The 14907-nt window shown below is 46.8% G+C and overlaps 1 gene segment (V, D, J or C); it reads left to right on the forward strand.

Moving 5' to 3' along the window:
• LOC122554661 overlaps nt 1–14907 on the forward strand; it is a 170746-nt gene that overhangs the window by 68642 nt on the left and 87197 nt on the right. Inside the window, 1 exon segment of the V gene segment in view lies at nt 535–864. Coding sequence covers nt 535–864 — 330 coding nt within the window.

Below are 14907 nucleotides of genomic sequence, written 5' to 3' on the forward strand. Positions count from 1 at the left end.
CTGGAGGATGGGATTAGTGTCATCAGATCTTTGCTGACCAGTTTAGACACAATGGGCCAAATGGTCTCATTCAGTGCTGTTAACATCAATGACTCTCTGAGACAGAGAGAGAGAATAGGAGAGAGAGAGAGAGAGAGAGAAGAGGAAGTATGAGGTACTGACGTGGCTCTCCCTGCCTGATGCTATTTACATACTGAGGAACACCCAGTCAGACTCTCACAAGCTGCAGCTTTATAAAGCAGAGCCCAGTGAAGGGAGAGTTTATCAGGAACCAGGCACAGGGACAGGAGCACACATCATGATTTCACACATCCAGCATGATCTGGCCCCTGGCATTCTGTGTCGCAGGTACAAATCTCTCTGCTTCCACCTTGAATCTTTAGCTGCTCTCCATTTCACTCCAATTCCACTGACTTGTGATTGAAGGGAAAATGCTGAAACCAGAGGAATGCTCAGTGTCTCCAACAATCTCTCATTTGACAGACTCTTTCTGTGACAGTTCTGACTTCACTGTGTTTCTCTCTGACCCCTCAGGTATCAGTGGGGACATCATCATGACCCAGTCTCCCCCGGTGCTGTCAGTGGGACTGGGCCAGACCACAACCATCACCTGTACGGCCAGTCAAGACCTTAGCAACTACCTTTATTGGTACCAACAGCGAGAAGGTCAGAAACCCTCTCTCCTGATCTATGCTGCAACAAATCGATACACAGGAGTCTCCGATCGATTCACCGGCAGTGGATCAGGGACCGGTTTCACCCTGACAATCAGCAACGTTCAGAATGAGGATGTCGCTGACTATTACTGTCAGCACTATGACAGCTGGTCTATTACGTTCGGTAAAGGAACCAAGCTCCGACTGAGTAAGTAAACTTCAATCCTCCGTTATTATCCCTTTCAATCTCTAAACACAATTTCTAAAACACAAATGTTGAATTGTTGAAGTGTTGCAGTGAATGAAATGTTTGATTGAGGAACACCATGTCCCATGGGGTGTACACCTGTGTCTCTTTAGTTCCATTGCCCCCTTTAAGCAGCAAGATATAAGTCAGTAAGTTTTACTCACTGTGTGGAGGAGCTCTGTCCATTTGCAGCCTGTGGTCCCATTCCTGCAGCATGGAGTGAAATCAGTGAGTGGCCTCCTGCCAGTCTCAGTGTGACGGACACGGGCAGAGTTTGATGTGAGCTCTGGCTCCCTGTCCCAGTCTCTGACCCCACTGACCTCAGCAGCAGCAGCAGCAGCAGCAGCACAGTGAGACACCGAGCTCCCCCCTCCCCCAGCTTTAACTCTGCTCAATCACACAATCACACAATCACAGAATTGTTATAGCGCACACGGAGGCCGTTCTGCCCATCCTGTCTGGACCGGATCTCAAAATGAGCAATTCACTTGAGTGTCATTCTCCTGCCTTCTCCCTGTCACCCTGCACATTGTTCCTTTTCAAATAACAATCTCATTCCCTTCGGAATGTTTCAATTGAAGCTGCCTCCACCACACTCTCAGGCAGTGCATTCCACACCTTAACCACCCACTGGTTGAAAATGATGTTCCCCATCTCACTTTTGTTACTTTTTCCAATTACTTTAAATCTGTGGCCTCTCAGTCTCAATCCTTTCTCAAGTGAGAACATTTTCTCCCTATTTACTCTGTCCAGGCCCCTCTTGGTTTTAATTCCTCGATCAAATCTTCTCTCAGCCTTCTCCAAAGAAGACAGTCCCAAATTCTCCAAACTATCTTCATAACTGATGTTCTTCATCCCTGGAATGATCTTTGGGAATATTTTTTGCCATTTCTACAAAGCTTCACCTTCTTCCTGAATGATTCACATTATCTATGTCCCTCATGGTTTTATAAACCTCTATATTGTCACTCCTCAGACTCTTACACTTAGGGTAAAAAAGTCTCAGCTTTTTCCAGCCCCTCATAGTCATGGAGTCATACAGCGTGGAAACAGACCCTTTAATCCAACTTGTCCATGCTAACCAGATATCTTAAACTGACCTCATCCCATTTGCCAGCATTTGGCTTACATCCCTCGAAACCCTTCCTATCCATGTACCCATCCCAATGTGTTTTAAATGCTGTAATTTGATCTGCCTCCAACACTTTCTCTGGCAGCTCGATCCAGACGCGCATCACCCTCTGTGTGACAAGTTACCCCTCAGGTCTCTTTTGAATCTTTTCCCTCTCACCTTAAACCTATGCTGTCTTCTTTTGACTCCCTTTCCTAAGGAAAAGACCTTGGATATACACCCTGTCCATGCCCCTCATGATTTTATAAAGAACTATAACATCACCCCTCGGACTTGGATGCTGCAGGGAAAATAGGTCCAGTTTCTTCAGTCTCTCCTAACAGCTCAAACCCTCCAGTTCCTGGTTACGTCCTTGTAAATCTTTTCTGCAGCTTTTTAAGTTTAGCATCACCCTTCCTTTCACAGGATGATCAGAATTGTTCTAAAGCGGCCTAAAGCGGCCTCACCAATCTCCTGTATAGCTGCAACATGATGTCCCAACTCCTGTACTCAATGTAGTGACCAAGAAAGAAAAGCGTACCCAACGCCTGCGACTCCACTGTCAAGGAATAATCCACCAGCACCTTCACCATCGGTCTCTTTGTTCAGCAACACTCCACAGGGCCCTACCAATAACCGTATCGTCATATTTATCTGAATTAAACTCCATCTCCATTCCTCAGCCCACTGGCCCAGTTGGTCAAGATCCTATTGCACTCTGAGACAGCCTGCTTCACTGTCCACGATGCCACCTGAAAATTCACCTGAACACACTCTCACAACTCTAGCCCCTCCCTGCCCAATACACTGTTACTACTCCAGTCTATATTCAGAAATTAAAGAGCCCACCCCCCATTTATAATAACTCTATCATATTTGCAGTTCTCCTGTAAATTCCTTGCATTTGTATTCCTCTACATCCTTCCCACTGGGTGGTGACTTACTGACTGCACATAGGATTCTGTGGTCCTTGGTGTTCCTCTTTGATATTTCCCCCTGGCTCCCACAGCCCTGCAAAGGTAGCTTAAACCATCTCCAACAGCACTAATAAATCATCCCAAAGGAACTCAGTCCCAGCTCTGCTCAGGAGCAACCCCGTTTAGTCTATTCAGGTCCCATCTCCCCTAGACCCAGTCCCAATGTCCCAAGAATCTAAAGCCCGCCTTCCTGGAACCCTCTTTCCTGCCCCACAGTCACCTGTGTTATCCTCCTCACTTGCATGGGATACTGGGAGTAATCCAGAGAATCCTACTTTTGAGTTCCTGTTGCTAATTCCCTCCTGAGTTCCCTAAATTCTGACTGCAGGACCATATCCCTTTTCTCCCTCTGTCACTGGGACTGATGTGGACCACAACTGCAGAATGTTCCCCCTCTCTCCTCAGGGTGCTCTGCAGCCGCTCAGTGACATCCTTGACCGTGGCACCAGGGAGACAACACACCATCCTGGATTTCCATCTGCAGCTGCAGAAACACCTATCAATAGCCCTCACTCTCGAATCTCCTCTTACTATCGCTCTTCTCGTCTTCCTTGTGCCCCTCTGTACAGCTGAGCCCTCCCCATGGTGCCAGGGACTTGGCTCTGGCTGCACTCCCCAGATGAACCATCATTCTCATCAGGATTCTGATCTAAATCCTAGTTGGAGAGTGAGATGCACTGAGGGGATTCCAGTACGAGCAGCCTGGTCCTTTTGGACTGTCTGCTGCTCCCCCATTTCCTCTTTCCCTGCATACTCTGAAGCTGCAGAGTGACCACATCTAGAAACGTGCTCTCCACAGAGCTCTCAGCCTCACGGACTCTCTGCACTGACACCAGCTGCTGCTCAAGCTCCGAAACCTGGAGCTCCAACTGCTGTCACTGACCACACTTCCTACACTCATGGTATTCCAGGAGCTAGGAAGCATTCTGAAGTTTCCAAATAGATGCACACTCTCTCCACTCTTCAGTTATCTCTTGGCAAAGTTCTGATAACAAACAGCTACAGCAGGGCTCACAGTCCAGTGGGTTCAGTGTTCCAGGGGTTTGGGGAAACTCTCCAGAAGACTTTAAGAAATAGGAGCAGAAATCAGCCATTCAGCCCATGGAATCTGCTCTGCCATTTGATCTTGGCAGATATGCTTCTCACCCCCATTCTGCTGCCTACTCCTCAGGAACCTTCCATCCCCTTAACAATCACGAACCTATCTATCTCTGTCTTAAATACACTCAGTGACTTGGCCTCCACTGCCCTCTGTAGCTCTGTTCCACAGATTCCCCATGCTCTGGCTGAAGAAATTCCTCCTCATCTCTGCTCTAAAGGGTTGGCCCTTCACTCTGAGGCTGTGCCTTGGTTACCGAGTCTGTCCTGTTTTTGGAAACATCTTCTCTGCATCCACCCTATCCAGACCTCTCAGTATTCTGTAAATTTCAATAAGATCCCTCCTCATCCTTCTAAACTCCATCGAGTACAGACCCAGAATCCTCAACCGTGCCTCATATGACAAGCCCTTCATCCCCAGGATCACTCTTGTAAGCCCCTCCAATGCCAGCACATTGTTTCTTAGAACATGGGTCCCAAATCTGTTCACAATATTCCAAATGCAGTCTGACTAGAGCCTTACACAGCCTCAGCAGTACATCTCTGCTCTTGTATTCCGGCCCTATTGAAATGAATTCTATCACTTCATTTGTCTTCCCAAGCACAAACTGGACCTGCCTGTTAACCTGAAGAGAAACCTGAATGAGGTTTGTGCTTTAGATTTCCAAAGGCTTTCCTCATCTAGAAAACAGTCTTTGCATCTCTTCTTCCTCCCAAAGTGCATACCCTTACACTGTTACACATTGTATTCTATCTGCCCCTTCTTTGCTCACTCTCCGAACCTATCCAGGACCTTTAGCAGCCTTCCCACTTCCTCAACACTACCTGTCCCTCCACCTATCTCATGTCACCTGCAAACTTAGCAACAATGTCTTCACTTCCTTCATCCAGATTGTTCATGTATAACGTGAATAGTTATGGTCCCAACATTGACACATGCAGAACTCTACTAGTCACCAGTGGCCATTTTTCCTCATTCTCTGCTTTATGCCAACCTGTCCGTCCCCAGTCCATGCCAGTACAGTGCCCCTAACACTATGGACTCTTAATTTATGTCAAAGGCCTTCTGGAAATCCAATAGATTACTTCCTTGGACTCTCCTTTGTCTGACTGGCTCAGTGCATCCTCAAAGAATTCTAACATATTTGCCAGGCATGACCTCCCTTGATGAAACCGTGTTGACTCAGCCTTATTTTACCATTGCACTTCCAAGTCCTCTGCAATTTCATCCTTAAATTGAAGTCTAAAACCTTACCAACAATAGTCCAGGCTAACTGGCCTATAATTTCCCATCTTCCAAACCCCTCCCTTCTTAAACAGGAGCCACTTTCTATTTCCTTGCCCCCATCAAATCCCTCCCCACCCCACCTCCACACCCTGACTCCATTGATTCCTGAAAGATCATCACCAATGTCCCCACAATCTCCTCAGTGATCTCCTTCAGAACACATGGGTGAAGTTCATCCAGTCTGGGTGATTTATCCACATTCAGACCTTTCAGCTTTCCCAGTACCTCCTCCTTAGTGATGGCCACTACACTACCCTTTGCCCCCTGACAGTCTTGAAGTACTGGTATTCTGCTGGTGTTTTCCATTGTGCAGACTGATGCAAAGTATCTATTCAATTCCTCTGCTGTTTCTATTATTCTTTCTTCAGCCTCATTTTCCAGCATTCCAATGTCTACTTTTGCCTCCCTCTTCCTTTTCATAAATCTGATAAAACTCTTGCAATCTTCTTTTGTATTACTGGCCAGCTTACCCCCACATTTCACCTTCTCCAGCATTAATGCTTTTTTCGTTATCCTCTCCAGGTTTTTAAAGACTTCCTAATCCTCTGGCTTCCCACTATTCTCCACCATATTGTATGCCTTTTCTTTTGCTTTTATGCTGTCCTTGACCTCCCTCATCAGCCATGGTTGCCTTGTATGTTTCTTCCTTTTTGGGAAGAGTTCCTGCTCTGCTTCCTGAATTACCCCCAGAAACTCTGCTGTTTGCTGCCCCACCGTCTTACCTGCTTGGCTCCCCTTCCAATCAACTCTGGCCAGCTCCTTCCTCATGTCTTTGTAATTCCCTTTACTCAACTGAAATACTGTTCCATCTGATTGCAGCTTCTCCCTCTCAACTTACAGGGGGAGTTCGATCATATTATGGTCACTTATCCACAGGGATACTTTCACCTTAAACTCACTAATCAAGTTTGCCTCATTACACATCGCTGAATCCAGAACTGCCTGTTCCATAATGGCTCAACCACAAGCTGCTCCAAAAACCATCTCATAAACATTCCATGAAATCCTCTCCTTGAGACACGCTACCCAGTCCACCTATCCATTGAAGTCTGCCCTGACATTTTGTATCTGGCTTTTCTGTCTCCTGATTGATTTTCTTCCCCACACCCTGATTACTGCTTCGAGACCTGGACATAACTTGCATCAGATTCTTTATTTATTGCGATTCCTCAACTCTACCCACACAGATTCTACACCTTCTGACTCTCTATCACTTCTTGCTATTGATTGAATTTTATTTCACACTAACAAGGCCCTCTGCCCATCTGCCTGTCCTTTTGATAGGACACGGATCCTTGGATATTTAGTTCCCAGCCCGGATCCCCTTACAGCCATGTCTCTGTGATACCCACAACATCGTACTGCCAGTTTCAATCTGCACGACAAGCTCATTGTGTATACTGTGTGCTTTAAAGTACAACACCCTCAGTCCTGCATTGACTGCCCTCCTTCTCATCATTGTCCTCTTATCTGCTGGGCTTTACGTTCGACTCCTGATCCTGTCCGTTTATATCTTCTCGAAACTTAAATAATCTCCCCTGAGCCCTCCTCCACTTTAACTAGGTTAAATTCCTTGGAAACTCAGTTTACTTGGATTTGTGGCATCACTTTGTCTACCTTACTCAGAATGCTTTGTGCATTTAGTTACAACCTCTTTAAGTTTGTTCCATTATTGATTTTCCCAGCACTTCTTTGATCCTTTGATATTCAAAACTTCCGTCCCTACCTTTTATTTTCTGGTAACAATCAATCCCATCACTAACCAGCAATCCTACCTTCTCCTTCACCTTCTGTTTTCTCATTTTCCATCCAACTGAACCAAATTACTTTCTCTTTGGGTTGACTTCATGCATGGTGGCTCAGTGGTGAGCACTGCTACCTCACAGCACCAAGGACCTGGGTTCAATTCCCCCCTTGGGAAATTGTCTGTGTAGTGTTTGCACATTCTCCCTGTGTCTGTGTGGGTTTCCCCCAGATGCTCTGGTTTACTCCCACTGTCCAAAGATGTGCAGGTCAGGTGAATTGGCCATTCGAAATTGCCTATAGTGTTAGGTGAAATAGTCAGGAGTAAATGTAGGGAAAGTTTCTGGGTGGACTGCTGTTCGGAGGGTTGGTGTGGACTTGTCAGGCTAAACTGCCTGTTTCCACACTGTAGGGAATCTAATCAGGCCAATATTTATCATTAATCCAACATCATTATTGCTCTTTGATCTGATTGCTTCTAGTTGGATCTTGCTGTGTAGAAACTGGCTGCCACATTCCTAACATTGCAACAGTGACTGCTTGTCAAACAAAACTGTTTGTAAATGTCTTTGGGAGAGCCTGAAATGTTAAGGGCTAGATTGATGCCCATATCCCTCTAAACTCTTCCTATTTACATATTCATACCTTTTAAATGCTGTAACTGTACCAGCCTTCACCACTTCTCCTTGCAGCTCATTCCATACATTTAACACCCTCTGAATGAAAACGTTGCCCCTAAGGTCCCTTTTAAATCTTTCCCCTGTCACCTTCAACCTATGCCCTCCAGTTCTGAACTCCCCCACTCTGGAGAAAAGATCTTCTCTATTCACCCTATCTATGCCCCTCATGATTTTATAAACCTTTATATGGTCACCTATCAACCTGCAATGAGCCAGGGAAAATAGCCTCAGCCTATTCAGCCTCTCCCTTTCGCACAAATCCTCCAACCCTGGCAACATCCTTGTAAATCTTTTCTGAACCATTTTAAGGTTCTCAACATTTTTCCTGTAGCAGGGAGACCAGAATTGCACACAGTATTCCAAAAGTGCCCTAATCAAGGTCCTGGACAGCCACAGCAGCTCCCAACTCCAATACTCAATGCACTAACCAATAAAAGAAAGCAAACCAAATGACTTTGTCACCCCCCACCTATCTGCAACTCCACTTTCAGGGAACAATTCTTCTTTTTTTGGATGAACTGGGAGTCTCTCAGTTGTGAAAGATGCCATTCATGGCACTGTTGGATGAAGTGCAGGCAGTTCCCCCTGGTGTCCCTGATCAATATTTATCCCCAGTCAAAATCACTAAAAATGTATTTCTCTGCTAATTATCCCACGGTGTTTGGGATCTCGCTGTGCACAGTCTGCAGGAAAGAGCCATTGGGACATCCTGAGTTGAAGACAGGTGTGACACAAATGCAAGTCTTTCTTTAAGATTGGAGTCTCCTGATCCGGACCCTCACCCATTGTCTGCGCACTGTCACCTTCCAGGGGGCATGGGGTCATTAGGAGCAGTGACCCTGTCTGACCCTAGGACACTGAGACTCTTTGCAGCCTCACCCTTGATGTCAGCTCAGTGGTGTGCAGCAAGGTTTGAAATGTAATCTAGAACCTTCTACACTGACACCCAACGTGACTATTTCCCGAAGTGTGTGGATCCGAGTCTGCTCCAATGTTTTGTGATAAATCTCTCCTGATCTGTGGGTGATCAGAGGTTTGTTAAAGAGGTATCGAGCTCCATCCCACTTTCCAGCTCTTGCTCCACAGCTCTGGAGGTTTCGCTGTTTGAAGTGAATAGCCAAGTGTTTTTTCAATGTGATGAGGGTTTCTACCTCTCCCACCCTTTCAGAAAGTGAGTCCCAGATCCCACCAACCTGTGGGTGAAAACAAATGCCCTCAACTCCCCTATAACCCTGCCCCCAACTGATTTCAATCTCTCCCCATGGTTATTGCCCTCTGTGCTGGTGGAAATCATCCTTCCTATCCACTCTGAAAGGCCCCTTATCATTTTACACACCACCATCAAATCTCCCGTCAGCCACCTCTGTTCCAAAGAAAACACTCCCAGCCAAACCAATCATTCCTCAAATCTCAAAGTCCCCATTCCAGACAAACTCCTCCTCTGTCCCCGTCTCTAATAGGATAACATCCTTCCTGTAATGTGGTGACCAGAACCGTACACTGTTCTCTCCCTGTGCTCTAACTGGGGTTTTATTTCGTTCCAGAATAAACAAACTCCTTGCTTTCACAGTCAACCAAAAATGAGATAAGGAAGGGAATGATCAAATGGTATTATTGCTGAACTGTTAATCCAGAGATCCAGGTAATGTTCTGGGGACCAGGGTTAGAATCCAGCAGATGGTGGCATTCAAATTCAATCAAAACAAATCTGCAATTAAGAGTCTAATGATGACCATGAAACCATTGTTGATTGTCAGGAAAAAAACCATCTGATTCCCTAATGTCCTTTCGGGAAAGAAACTGCCATCCTTACCATGTGACCCCAGACCCACAACAATATGGTTGACTCTAAACTGCCCTCTGGGTGATTAGCGATGGGCAATAAATGCTGCCAATTCAGCAATTGCCCTCATTCCATCAAGGGAAAATGAAAAACAGTTTATCACATGTGTCTTCTTAACCACCTTACTGACCTGCACTAATCACCATTGCCACATCTTCCACCTCCACACACATTTGACTTCCAGCTTCAAACTGATGAGAGACATTTCTTCATTATCTGAGAAACAGATAGATACATCCAAACTAGGAGCAACAGTAGGCCATTCGGCCCCTCAAGCCTGCTCCATCATTCAATATGATCATAGCTGATCATCCAACACAGTCCCCTGTTCCTGCTTTGTTCCCAAATTCTTTGATCCCTTTAATCCAAAGAACTATATCTAATTCTTTATTGAACACATACTGCATCTAATTCCCTCATGTTGGAAAAATGGATGACAATTATTGAGTTGTTGTTTTTTGACCAGTATGGACACAAAGGGCTGATGGGCCTTTTGAGTCTTTCTGACTCGATGACCCTATTATTATATTTTATGAATAACTGAGTACCAAGTACTGACCCCCTGTGGCACCCTAAGTTGTAACTACCTGTCATTCAGAAAAAGACTCATTCTTTCTGTGCTGTCGGCCAACCAGTACCCAATCCATGTCAGTACATGACCCTCAATCCTCTTGTTCATTTGGTTTAGATCTGGAAGGCCCACCCTTACTCTTTGTGGGAACAGATTCTGAACGATCTCTGTCTCATCCTTCAAGGACTCCCATTGTCTTGACACTGATTTCCCATCATGCCATTGGTTCCGATCCACTTTTACCAAAGCACCACACAGTTGAGTAAAATGAAAACTTTTACACTTGCTCCATGGTTCTTCATTTCCATCCCTACTCTCAATCTCACTGAGTTCTGAGCACTGTCACTAAAATGCTCCCCCATTGATAGCCCTTCCAGCTTTCCACTTTCATTTTATAAACAATGGTCCAAAACTGTCCCTTCTCTCTCTGCTGCTTCACCATCACCTTCTCAGGGGCAATTAGGGATGGGTAATAAATGCTGGCCCTGCCAGTGATACTCACATCCCAAGAAGCAATTTGAACAATGCCTGGTCGTTTGTTGGGTTTATTCTGTATTGACTAAAAATGTTCAAAAAGATTGTATGGCCAGTGAATATTATAATTTCTCCTCTTATCTTTCAAGCAGTGAGAACTCTCAGCCCAAGCTGAACCTGCTGCCCCCTTCCCTGGAGCAGGTCAATGCCAAGGGCACTGCCACCCTGGTGTGCCTTGCCAATCACTTCTATCCCGATGAGCTGGAGGTGCAGTGGAAGAAGGACGATGCAGTCATTTCAGACAGAGTTCAGACCAGCAAATACCTGCGAGCTTCGGACAGCACCTACAGTGTCAGCAGCCTGCTGACCCTCTCTGGGTCTGACTGGGAGTCCAACGCTCGCTTCTCCTGTGCCCTCACCCACGTGACCCTCCCCTCTCCCCTCAGCAAGAGCATCAGGAGATCAGAATGTGTGTAGAGTGTTTGAGACAGTCCCCAGAGGAGACACAATTTTAAATAGAACAGGGCTGAGCTGGCAGGACAAAGGTCATTGTCAGCACTGAATTTCAACTCTCTTCCTTCCCAGGATTGCTCAGAGAACCTTCTGAGGTTTGGATGTTAAAGCAAGTCATTGGGATAGCGGCGAGAGAGCTTTACACTCTGTCAAACCTCATACTGTCCTTGTCCTGGGAGTGTTTGATGGGGACAGGATTGCCTTGTGATGTCAGCTGCACAAAACAATGTGAACCTCAGAATTCTCTGCTTCAGTAAACCAGATCTCCTTCCTGCTCAACTGCTAGTTCCAATTTAAGGTTTTATCACTGACTAAAGGGACAGGATTCTCGTGTTGTTGAGAAAATCTCTCCAAGTGTTTTCCTCAAGCTCCATTGTGGTTGTGAATTTGAGCAGCTTCCTCTGTCTGGGCTGTTAATTGCAGTTGTGTTTTTCTGTCAATGTGAATGTGGAAAAGGGAGTAAAGATGAAGATTCAGTCTCTGTCTCTGTGTGCTTTGGAAATAGCTGACTTCAACCCCCCACCCGTCAGCTGATTGGCTTCATTTCAGCAGGTCATTGTCACATGAAGGGCTTTTGCCCGAAACATCGATTTTGATGCTTCTCGGATGCTGCCTGAACTGCTGTGCTCTTCCAGCACCATTAATCCAAAAACATTGTCACAGTTGGTTGCTTGGCCTGTCAATCAATTTCAGTCAAGAATCATCAATCATTTTCAAATGATCCCTTTGATCAGGAATATATGTAGATTCCAAAAAGAACTGAAACTGAAAGCTGTTAGGACTCAATAAGTGCAATCTGATGCATTCCCTCTTCACTCTGTTGGTCCAGACCCAGCTGATGGGATCGAACTTTGCTGCATGTTAGTTAGCCCCTGAAACAATCTTCGGCCATTCACAGACATTGTTGGCTGAGTGCCTCTCTGAGTGTGAGTGTTTAACTTAATACTGCCTGTAGGTGTCTCTCTGAGTGTAGGTGTGTTATTCAGAGAAACACCCACAGACAGCGCTCAGTAACACTCCCACATTCGGCGAGACACCTGTCTGCAGCATGGCGTGTGAGCATGTTACTCAGTGCTGCCTGTCTCACAGTGTGAGTGTGTTACTTAGTGCAACCTGTAGGTGTCTCTCTCAAGTGCGAGTGTGTTACTCTGTGCTGCCTGTAGGTGTCTCTGAGCGATGGATTGAGAATGGGCTTTGTGCTGGGGATTGAAGATGAGGCTTTAATCTTCTCAAATTATGAATGAAAAACAGTTCAGCTGATTCAATCTGAGATGGTAGCTCATTCAGATGGCCAAAGTTAAAAAGCACACAACACTAGGTTATAGTCAGACAGGTTTATTTGGAAGTAGAAGCTTTCGGAGCGCTGCTCCTTCATCAGGTAGCTGGAATGGCAGGATCATTGGACACAGAGTTTATAGTAAATTGAGATGGCAGCTGAAAAAGGTGAATACTGAGAGTGTATTCTCGGTAAGTGAGGGATTTCAGAGGCAGTGGGCACTGTGCTCCCGAATGTATTGCTCAATTCTGAGGGGATTTTCTGAATCCAGGGTCAGAGCAGTCGTGGCTGCCTGCCCAGCCAATGCTGGCTCCCCATAGTCATATTTCAGTGGTTAACTAACCCAAAACTAGGTGCAGCAATATTACCTTCCAGGGAAGGGAGTTGTCTGAGGGAGGGAGGTTGAACTCTTGCAGCCCCAAGAGAGGTTGCGGTGGATTAATGACAGGTATGACCACCATGAGGATGCCACCTTCTCTCCCCCTGCCCCAGCTGTGATGACCCTCAGGTTAAAAGTGTGACTGCTCTGGGATGATGACCATGTTCCTGGTGATGGAGGGAAAGCCAACCTCTCCCAAAGGCAGCACAGGCTGGATAGAAGGGGCATCAAAAGTAAGCATGGGGAGATTGAGGGGGACGGAAGGAGGGGGTTGGTTGGCAGGTTGTTATTCAGAGTCAGGTCCCAGAGCATCAGTCCTTCTGACACTCCCCTTTTTATCTGTCAGCCAGGATTCCCTGACTGGACAAAGTTAACTGTCCCTGTCAGGGAACTCATATTTTATCAAAAAGAATAAAGCATTTATTGAACAAGGAGCTCAAATGCTAAACAACACTAGACAAAATGAATGGTTTGAAAGGTTTCATCATGGACACCGCAAAAAAGATTTGGGGAAGACCGTTTTCACTCAGTGGGTGGTGGGAATCTGGAATGGACAGTCATAGAATCCCTACTGTGAGGAAACAGGTCATTTGGCCCAATAAGTCCACACTGACCCTTGGAAGAGTAACCCATCCAAGACCCAATCCCCTCTCCCATTACTCTACTTTTGCCCTGACTAATGAACCGAATCTACACATCCCTGATCACTATGGGCAACTTAGCATAGCCAATTCACCTAACCCGCATGACTTTAAATTGTGGAAGGAAACCCAGAGCACCTAGAGGAAACCTACGCAGACACTTAGAGAATGTGCAAACTCCACACAGACAGTTGCCAGAGGCTGGAATTAAACCTGGGTCAAAACACTCGGACTGGCCTTGACTTCGTTCCAGCCTCTGCCTCCACTTCTGGCCCCACCCACTCTGCAACCAAGATTCAGACTGCATTTCCCAGAGTCATCCTGAGTCCAACTGCCTACCTGCAGCCAGCCAACACACTCGCTCTCCCTCTTCACCCATCCATCCCCACAGTGCACCCTATTCCTCCACTTTTCCCTCTTCACCTTGTCCCCACCTTCCCACTCCCCCACCTCACTCCACAACCCAGCTCTGTCCCAATCTCCTTTCTCTCCCACACCCATTCCCCCGTGCTACATCACAATCGACCCTCACCCACCACATGCCAGCACCCTTCCCCTCTCCCCTCCTTCAGCCAACTTGGGTCCCCCGAAAACCTCACCGCTGAGCCTTGCCCCATATTTACTATCCTCCCTGACCTCGAAGTTTCTGAGGCCAAAAGGAGAGGGCTCACAGTCATTCCCGCCTGACTCCACCTCAACGAAACCCGCACCCACCACGACGCAGAGCTCTTCTTCCACCGCCTCTACCTCCGTGTCTTCTTCTTTAACAAAAACTCCCAAACTCCCTCTGAGCAACCCTCCTCCCACCTCCAACCTTCCTCCTCCATTTGGTCACCCCACCCCCACCCCCCACCACCAGCTGTGTACACACCCGAGACCTCTTCATTGCTGATTGTTGATGTGCCATCAGCCACCTCAATTTCTCCCCTCATACTCTCCAACCACACCCCCTCCGATCAAGCACTCCACTCTCTCTGCGCCAACCCCTGGTTCACCATCAAACCCGCTGACAAAGGTGGGGTGCTATTAGTCTGGAGAACAGACCTAAATGTCACAGAGGCTGAACCCCAACCACTTTCTACTCCCCCTTGCTCATAACCCCGCCGTGACCCATCAGGCCAAAATCACTCGCACTGTCAGTGCCCCCATTGCCTTTAGTGATCTCCCCTCCACTGTCTTCAATCTCATAGTCCCCTAGCCCTGCATTGCCCAGTTCTACCTGCTCCCCAAGATCGACAAGCCCAACTATCCGGCTGACCCATCGTCTCAGCATGCCCCTGCCCCACCGAACTCATCTCGGCCTACCTCAACTCTCCTCCTTGGTTCAGGCACTGCCCACCTACATCCACTACACCAACCATGCCCTCATCTCTTCAGAAACCTCCAGTTCCCCAGCCCTAAGTGCTTTAT

This window comes from Chiloscyllium plagiosum, chromosome 11 (assembly GCF_004010195.1).
Source record: "Chiloscyllium plagiosum isolate BGI_BamShark_2017 chromosome 11, ASM401019v2, whole genome shotgun sequence".
NCBI lineage: Eukaryota > Metazoa > Chordata > Chondrichthyes > Orectolobiformes > Hemiscylliidae > Chiloscyllium > Chiloscyllium plagiosum.